Here is an 8,591-nt window from a genome sequence, read left to right on the forward strand (position 1 = left end):
TGGCTGTGCCCACCCTTGGATGCCACCCTACACCCTTGGCTACTGCCCACTAAAAGAGCACATGATGAACTAACCAGTCCTACCTGCTTCCTTTGCTTGCAGAAAGCTGTCTTTGAGGATGTGCCACTGGGGACGGTCATTCTGACAATCAAGGCCACTGATGCGGATTCTGGGCAGTTTGCTCTCATCCAGTACAGCCTGGGGGATGGAGAGGGCAAGTTTGGGATAAATCCCAACACGGTAAGGAGCCAGCCAAGGCTGGAACAGAGTGGGGAAAGGGAGGGGAGGCTGAAATGGTCCCAACTTGTGCCTTGCTCCCACACCTCACCTTCTGCCCCTTCTCGAGTACCAGCTCTGCCAGACGAGGTCCACCTGAAGGTCTCTGTGTGCTGCAGGGTGACATCTACATCCTGTCAGCCCTGGACCGGGAGAAGAAGGATCACTACACCCTGACAGCTGTGGCCAGGGACAACCCTGGGGATGTCTCCAGTAACCGCCGGGAGAACTCTGTGCAGGTAGGACTCTCCTTCTCCCACCACCCTTCATGTGGTGGTACTAGCAAGAAGGTGATAAAGCTGCAGCTTTTTTCCTCGGTGGGGAGGAATTAGGCAGAAGGAAGAGCAGATAACTCCAGGGGCTGTGGCATGGGTGGTGCAGGGCACTTTGTGCCACAGGGGACAGCAGGAGGGGACGGAGCAGGAGGGGCAGGGGAGGGTGACACTATTGTCTACAAGTGCTCCAGCATGAATGGGGGCCCCAGCCATCGCAGCCCCCATTGTTGGAGGCAGGAATTCAGCCAGCAGAGTTAAACAAACAGCAGGAAGGGCACCGTACTCCGGCAGCAGAGCTGCAAGTCACAGCTGGGCTACGGCCCCTGGGAGCTGCCCAGCCTTCTCCAGCCTCACCTCAACCCCACTGGCTGTGCTTTGTCAAAGGTGCTAATCACAGTCCTGGACATCAACGACGTCAGGCCCCAGTTCAGCAAGAGCCACTTCAGCACCAGTGTCTACGAGAACGAGGCGGCGGGGACGTCGGTGATCACCATGACTGCCACCGACCTGGACGAAGGGGACAGCGGCGTGGTGACCTACAGCATCGAGGGTCCTGGAGCAGGTAGGTGCTGGGGACAGGGGGTTCTTCCCCAGGGAGGAGGGTTGCGATGAGGGAGGAGACACAGGCGTCAAGCCTACACCCCATCTCCTGCAGCTGGTTGGGAGCAACATTCCACACGCACTCTGGGAGCAATACTGAAAGCGTGAGGCTGTCGCTCCTGCTCCACAGTTCCTCATGGTGTGGGATGTTATGACTTTGCTTGCCTTATCCTGCAGCTCGGCCTTATCTTATCCTTGTCTCCTCCACCCCAGCAGGACTTGCTATGTACACAAGTGTGTCTTGGAGCAAACTCACTGCCTGCTTTAGGTGAGGGCTAGGAAGGGCTAGGAGGTGTGGGTGGATAGTGATAGTGCCTGAAATCATATATCTGCACACTAAGAAATTATAGAAATCAGGCAAAAGCCAGCATAAAGGTAGAGGGAAATGGCAGAACATCCATTTTCCTGAGACTCATGGGCTCCTCTGGCCCCACTGTCCCAGCCTGGGCAGGAGGGAAACACAGACAGGGGTGACCAGGGAGTAGGGCCGAGAGACAAGGATGTGTCAGTGGGCAGGGATACTCTGAAAACCCTGAGACACCCCTGGCTGCACTCTTCTCCATCACCCCTTGACAGGGATTTCCCACTAGTGAGGGGTGTACTTCAGCTGCTACACTCATTTCTAATAATTTATGTGGTGCCAAACCCAGGGATGTGGGTTTTTTCTGCCCCTAGAGGCTTTCAAGATCAATAAAGACTCCGGGCTTGTCACATCCCGGCGGCGCCTGCAGTCCTATGAGCGGTTCAACCTGACAGTGGTAGCCACAGACAAGGGGCACCCCCCTCTCTGGGGGACGACCATGCTTCACATCGAGGTCATCGACATCAACGACAACCGCCCTGTCTTTGTCCGCCCACCCAACGGCACCATCCTGCACATCAAGGAGGTAAATCCCTTGAGAGGAAGCAGGGTCATGGCATGTTGAGACTGGCTAGGGGCACTCCTGCTGATCAGCAGCAAAATCCAATCTCCCATCTCCACTGGGGATGGAACAAGACCTTGATTTAACATGTGGCAAGAAGGTTTGGGTCATGGGGCTGGACGTTCGAAAACAGCCTCTCTCCATACGTGTGAATGGGGATGCTGGGACAGTTTTGGGGAACAGAAACCCCAGCAGCACTCAAAATAAGTGAACAGTCAGCCACTGCGTGCAGAGCCTGTTTATAAACATGGTTTGGAAATGCTGACATTTAAGACGTTTCTCCTTTCTGGGAAGCTGAGCTTGACTCAGCCAGTCCCCAGTGCATGCATGGAGCACCCACCCTGCGGAAGGGAATCACAGCTCCGTGTCTCCAGCCCCCACCTGGGCTTTGGGTAGTGGGAGCTTGCTGACCTCCAAACCCAAGGGGTTTTGGACCAAGGGGGTTTGGAGGGGTGGGGGGAGCAGGGGGCTCACATGCAATGCTGAAGGGCTGTGTGTGTGCAAGCAGGAGATCCCCCTGCGGTCCAACGTCTACGAGGTCTATGCCACGGACAAAGATGAGGGTCTCAACGGAGTGGTGCTCTACAACCTGCTGAAAACCGGGGCAGGGAACAAAGACTGGGAGTATTTCAGCATCGACTCGGCCAGCGGGCTGATCCAGACGGCCATGCGGCTGGACCGGGAGAAGCAGGCAGTGTACAACGTGAGCCAGGCGGGGTGGCCGGGGCAGTCCTTGAGACTGTGGGTCCAGTGTGGGGCTGGTGGGATGCAGGTGGTGTGGTGGGAACAGGGTCAGCTGCCACAGTTGTGAGGATATCACACCTCAGCAGGAACTGGGTGGTTATTGTGTGCCATCGGGGAGTTGCATCCTGGTGGGCCAACTCCCAGTTCCCTGTTGAATCCCCTCAATATCCCAGGCCAAAGGCCCAGGATGGCCCTTTTGCCTCTCTCCCCAGCTGATCATCGTAGCCTGTGACCAGGGCCAGCCACCCTATGAGACCATGCAGCCCCTCCAGGTCGCACTGGATGACATCGATGACAACGAGCCCGTGTTCCTCAGGCCACCTGTAAGGCGCTAGGATGAAGGGGGTGGGACACAGGGGATACAGGGATGGTGGAGCAAGCACAGCTGGGTGTCACCATGGTGGGAAGCGCGATGGGATTTGTCTGCTTTTATTTAAAGCAGCCTCAGTGCTCACAACATTCCTTTCTCTCGGGTGCTCTGGCAGAGGGACAGTCCCCAGTACCAGGCACTCTCCGTCCCAGAGCACTCGCGGCCAGGCACCGTGGTGGGGAACGTCACCGGGGCGGTGGACGCGGATGAGGGCTCCAATGCCATCGTCTACTACTTCATAGCAGGTGGGTGCTGAGATGGCAGCTCTGTGCCCCCCTGCACACCCCTCACCGAGGGTCGCCATTACTCCCATCATCTCCTTGCTGCCTCTCTGCCCTAGTCAATGGGCAAGGTGGCATTTTGGAAATGCCAAGCCCAAAGGGGACTTACTGGGGACCCCTTTCTACACTCAGCTGGGAATCAGGAGAGCAACTTCCAGCTGAGCCGAGAGGGGAAGCTGAAGGTCTTGAGAGACCTAGACCGAGAGAAGGAGCCATACTACTCCATCATTGTCAAAGCATCCAGCCAGAGGAACTGGTCCCCTCCCCGGGGCCAGCGAGCAGGCAGAGCCCAGCTCTGGGACCTCAGCGGGGACCTGACCCTTCAGGAGGTGCGGATCTTCCTGGACGACATCAATGACCAGTCCCCCCAGTTCACCAAGTCGGAGTACACGGCGGGTAAGGGGTGCCAGGGGCTGGAGGGGCACCAGCAGGATGGTGGGGCAGTGAGAGCCAGCTTGGCCCCAGGTCCCTTTCCCATCTCTCTCTCAAAGGGGTTGCCACCGATGCCAAGGTGGGGTCAGAGCTGATCAGAGTGGTCGCCGTGGACGCCGACGTGGGCAATAACAGCCTGGTCCTGTACAACATCCTGGGTATCCGCTACATCAAGCAGCACTCCAATGACTCTGAGGAGGTGGCCAACATCTTCAGCATTGGTGAGCACCCTGCAAGCACGGGGCCTTGGCCACAGACATCTCTATGGCCAAAGATGTCCCCATGGCCAGATCACTAATCCCAGGCTTGTGACCATCCATCCCCCTAGGAACCCTTGATGGGATCCTGCGAACTTTCGACCTCTTCACAGCCTACAACCCCGGCTACTTTGTGGTGGACATCATGGCCTCTGACCTGGTGGGCCACAATGACACTGCCATTGTGGGGATTTACATCCTGCGGGATGACCAGCGGGTCAAAATCATCATCAACGAGATCCCCGACAAAGTCAGGCAGTTTGAGGAGGAGTTCATCAGCCTGCTCTCCAACATCACGGGCGCCATCGTCAACACGGATGACGTGCAGGTAACCATCCACCTTGGAGGCTGTTTTGAGGGGTTGGTAACTCCCTTCCAGATGCTGCTTGGGAGGTCTCCTGTGTGAGAGTCCTGTCCGTAAGCCATAGACACCCCTGAGCTCTGAAGGTGATGGATTGGATTCAAGGGGTCCAGACTGATGCTTCTGAGGGTCTCCTGCCACCTTGAGCAACCTCGAGGCACACCCAGGAGGAGACGCCTGTCCCACACTTGCAGACCTTGTTGTGTCTCCCCAGTTCCATGTTGACAAGAAAGGTCGGGTGAACTTCGCACAGACGGAGCTGCTGATCCACGTGGTGAACAGGGAGACCAACCGCATCCTGGACGTGGAGCGGTACGTCCCCTGGCCCATCACCCACCCCGTGGGGCCTCAGGGACCCTCATTAATGTCAAGATGCCCAAACAACCCTTCTCTTCCCAGGGTTATTCAGATGATAGATGAGAACAAGGAGCAGTTGAGGAATCTCTTCAGGAACTACAACGTGCTGGACGTGCAGCCTGCCATCACTGCCCGGGCGCCAGATGACCTCTCAGCTCTGCAGGTAATGGCCCGGCTTGGGCTGGAGATGCTTCTCGCAGGTGGGGCCACATCCCTTCTGATGGGGACTGGTCATGGACTGGAGAGATGTTTCACCCTCATAATTTCGAGTGCGTGCCCACCACTGGGTGCTGGCTCCATGCCGGAGGTTTCCACCACCCCTCTGTCTCTCCCAGATGGCAATCATCGTGCTGGCCGTCCTACTCTTCCTGGCTGCCATGCTCTTCATCCTCATGAACTGGTACTACAGGACAGTGTGAGTAACATCCAAGCTCTGCCCCACCAGCTGCAATGTCCCTGTGGGCTAGGGACCTGCATGGCTGCTCCCAGCCCTGGAAATGCCAGCAAGCAAAGGAGGGCTTCGGCTTCCCAACACCTCTTCTTCCAAAATATATAATTTTAATGCTGACAACACCTCTCCCCTTCATGCTTACCAGCCTTATGGTATCCCTGTGTGAAGGGTTATTGCAAGTCTGTGTGCCACTCTCCTTTTCAGCATCTTCCTTATTTTCCGTCCTCATTTGCTGTGTTTCTTTTGCAGGCACAAAAGGAAACTGAAAGCCATAGTGGCTGGCTCCACCGGTGAGCAGTGTTTGGGGTGTCCCAGCTGCATGACAGAGGGGGTGCATGGAGAGCACAGAGGGGGAACACAGGGAGAGCGGGGGATGCATCAGCAGTGATCCTGCCCAGCGAGGCGTGATGGTGGGAGGCTTTTCCCAGCATCCAGGCTTTGCATTATCAGCCACATCCCTGAGTGTTTCTCACACCACTGGTGCCTTTTCGACTGCACAGTTTCCCTCCCTGGTAAAGAAGTGTCACACTGTGATTTGCTGCCCAGCCCACTGACGGGCTGTGCTGTAACCACCGTCCCTGCCTTTGCAGGAAACAGAGGTTTCATGGACATCATGGACATGCCAAACACTAACAAGTACTCCTTTGATGGGTGAGTGCTTCCCTTCCTCTCTAATGGGCAACCTCCTGGGGTTGCTGACTGCTCCCAAGAGCAGCCAGAGGCATTTGGAGGTGGTGATGTCTCGCTGCTCTGCTCTCTGTGAAGTGCGGCTCTGGCCCTGGGGCACGTGCTTGTCTTGAGAGCTTTCAAAGCAAAAAAAGCTTGTGCTTTCTCCTGTGACTCCATCTCTGCCAATCCTGGCCAGATTTGGGGCAAGCAGAGATGATGAGCAGGTGTTGGCACACATCTGGATCCAGAGCAGCCAAATTCCTACCTGCGCAGGGCAGGAGGAGGCAGCACAACCTCAGCATCTGGGTTAGGGATACTGCTGCTCTTTGCCTGCGCTCATGGCTGTTCCCCTCCTCTGGGCAGGGCCAACCCGGTGTGGCTGGACCCCTTCTGCAGGAACATGGAGCTGGCGGCACAGGCGGAGCACGAGGACGACCTGCCCGAGAACCTGAGCGAGATCACGGACCTCTGGAACAGCCCTGCCCGCACCCACGTGAGACACAGCCCCCGCCAGGACACGTCTCCCCACGCCTGTCACCTGTGCCACCTCCTCAGCTGCTCTCTTCTCTTGCAGGGGACCTTCGGGAGAGAGCCTTCGGCCGCCAAGCCCGAGGACGACCGCTACCTGCGCGCAGCCATCCAGGAGTACGACAACATTGCCAAGCTGGGGCAGATCATGCGGGAGGGACCCATCAAGGTGAGTGTTGGGTGCAGGCATCCCCCACCGAGGGGTCTTCTCCTACTGCTACACCTTCCAGGTCCGCAGCGGCGGTGCCCGAGGGTGATGTCGCTCCAAAAACTGCTGGCATGAGGCCAGCCTCCCTCCCATCAAACTGTGTCCCCTGGGTAACCCCCCGATCTCTCCCCCTCCACCCAGGGCACTCTCCTGAAGGTGGTCCTGGATGATTACATGCGCTTGAAAAAGCTCTTTGCCCAGCGGATGGTGCATAAGGCCACCACCAGTCAGGGGGACCGCTCCTCGGTCTCGGAGGTAGAGGGGTGTGCGTGGGCATGGGGAGGTGCTTGCCGTGCCCTCTGGGATGCAGTGTGTCTTCCCGGTTCCACAGGCTGCAGTCACTCCATGTGGCCTCGATCCCCATCACCCAGTGGTCTCCCCGTTCTCTGCTTGGCCAAAATGAGCCAGATGTTGGTTTTCCACTGAGACTGCTGGTTCCCCACAGTGCCCCAGCTCTCTTGACCCTCCGTGTTTCCTCTGAGCATCAGCAGCACCTTCTTCCCTGGTCTGTCCCTCCTGAAGGAGGACCCCTCCTCTTTGTGGGGTGACATCTGTCCATCAGCTCTTCACCTTTGCCAAGGCTGGCCAAAACTGGGGGGGAACATCTTCCCTCCCTTCTGCTCCTCTGAGCCTGTCAACCCAGCAGGTTTTTGAGGCAAAAAAGGTTGGGATGGAAGGTGCTGGTGTAGGAAGGCTGGTGTGGGGAGAAGCAAGTCCTTCTGCAGCCTTCCACTCCTTCATGGAGAGCAAAACGAGGGGCAAAGAGAGCAGAGGAGAGCAGTGGGATGGGAGATGCCTTTCAACCCTTCTGCCTTCCATCATCCATGTCTTTATCCCCCTCCAGCACATCCAACTCCTTTTCCTGTCTGCCTCCTGCCCCACCACTCTCATACAACCCAAAATCCCAACCTGGGTCCAAACTCCTCCTTGGCCACTGCGAGGGCTGCTGCAGGACACAACCCAGCTGGTGGCCAGTGCCTGAGCTGGGACATCCACCCAAGGATTGAGTGACCCAGCTGGAGATCATCTCCTGGTGATCCTCATCACCGCACTCTGAGGGTGCTTCAGAAGAGGAGGGCCCATCCCTCCTGGACTCCAGCATTGCAGGAGGTTTGGAGCCAGGGGATCCAGGAGCTACTCTGGCCACGGCGGTGATTCTCCCACTCCATGGCTCTTTTGCAGCTGATCCAGAAGGAGCTGGAGGAGGAGGAGGAGGAGCGCAGTCCTAGCCAGGGCAGCCTCCGCTTCCGACACAAGCAGCCGGTGGAGCTGAAGGGTCCCGATGGCATCCACGTAGTGCATGGCAGCACGGGCACGCTGCTCGCCTCCGACCTCAACAGCCTGCCCGAGGACGACCAGAAGGTGCTGGGCCGCTCGCTGGAGACTCTGACCGCTGACTGCGGGGGCTACAGCGACCACAACGCCCGCACCGAGTCGGCCAAGTCCACCCCCCTGCACAAGATGCGGGAGGTGATCATGGAGAGCCCTCTGGAGATCACTGAGTTATGACGAGCGGCGGTGGCGGCAGTGGCGGTGGTGGTGGTGCTCCTCTAGGCAAGCCGGGGCCGGCAGGGATGAAGCACAGACCAGGGGGGCCGTGGTGGGGGCCAGGGGCACCCCAAGACCGGTGCTTGGCCCCCTCTTCCCCTGCAGAAGGAGTCCAGGCTAACCGGTGCAGATCGCTCCAGCAGCCTCGGAGAGCTTGGCCCCGGGAAAGGGCTCTCAGGACCGGAATGCTTTTACTCGCCTGTCATTTATCCATGAAAGCATTAAATTTTTTTTTTTTATTTTTCTTATTAAAAGAAAGGAAAAAAAAAGGGTTTTTTTTTTTTTGGAAAAAAAAAGGGTTTTTTTTTTTT

The 8,591-nt window shown here is 57.4% G+C and overlaps 1 protein-coding gene across 2 annotated transcripts in view; it reads left to right on the plus strand.

Moving 5' to 3' along the window:
• The window catches only part of CDH23 (cadherin related 23), a 193,116-nt gene extending 184,624 nt beyond the window's left edge, over positions 1-8,492 (plus strand). The window contains exons 51-69 of one of the 2 annotated variants that reach the window (XM_017826156.1): positions 103-240; positions 396-515; positions 936-1,113; positions 1,827-2,038; positions 2,583-2,777; positions 3,031-3,141; positions 3,304-3,433; positions 3,602-3,865; positions 3,961-4,122; positions 4,230-4,486; positions 4,734-4,831; positions 4,919-5,039; positions 5,212-5,291; positions 5,577-5,617; positions 5,918-5,978; positions 6,360-6,489; positions 6,571-6,693; positions 6,874-6,987; positions 7,915-8,492. In XM_017826156.1, coding sequence (XP_017681645.1) covers positions 103-240; positions 396-515; positions 936-1,113; positions 1,827-2,038; positions 2,583-2,777; positions 3,031-3,141; positions 3,304-3,433; positions 3,602-3,865; positions 3,961-4,122; positions 4,230-4,486; positions 4,734-4,831; positions 4,919-5,039; positions 5,212-5,291; positions 5,577-5,617; positions 5,918-5,978; positions 6,360-6,489; positions 6,571-6,693; positions 6,874-6,987; positions 7,915-8,241 — 2,862 coding nt within the window. In that variant the 3' untranslated portion in view covers positions 8,242-8,492. The remainder of the gene's footprint in view (positions 1-102; positions 241-395; positions 516-935; positions 1,114-1,826; positions 2,039-2,582; positions 2,778-3,030; positions 3,142-3,303; positions 3,434-3,601; positions 3,866-3,960; positions 4,123-4,229; positions 4,487-4,733; positions 4,832-4,918; positions 5,040-5,211; positions 5,292-5,576; positions 5,618-5,917; positions 5,979-6,359; positions 6,490-6,570; positions 6,694-6,873; positions 6,988-7,914) is intronic. The other variant, XM_017826157.1, reaches the window with a different exon arrangement.
• Positions 8,493-8,591: the final 99 nt, after the last annotated feature.

The sequence above is a fragment of the Lepidothrix coronata genome, unplaced genomic scaffold (assembly GCF_001604755.1).
Source record: "Lepidothrix coronata isolate B3197 unplaced genomic scaffold, Lepidothrix_coronata-1.0 Scaffold124, whole genome shotgun sequence".
In the NCBI taxonomy this organism is placed as follows: Eukaryota; Metazoa; Chordata; class Aves; order Passeriformes; family Pipridae; genus Lepidothrix; species Lepidothrix coronata.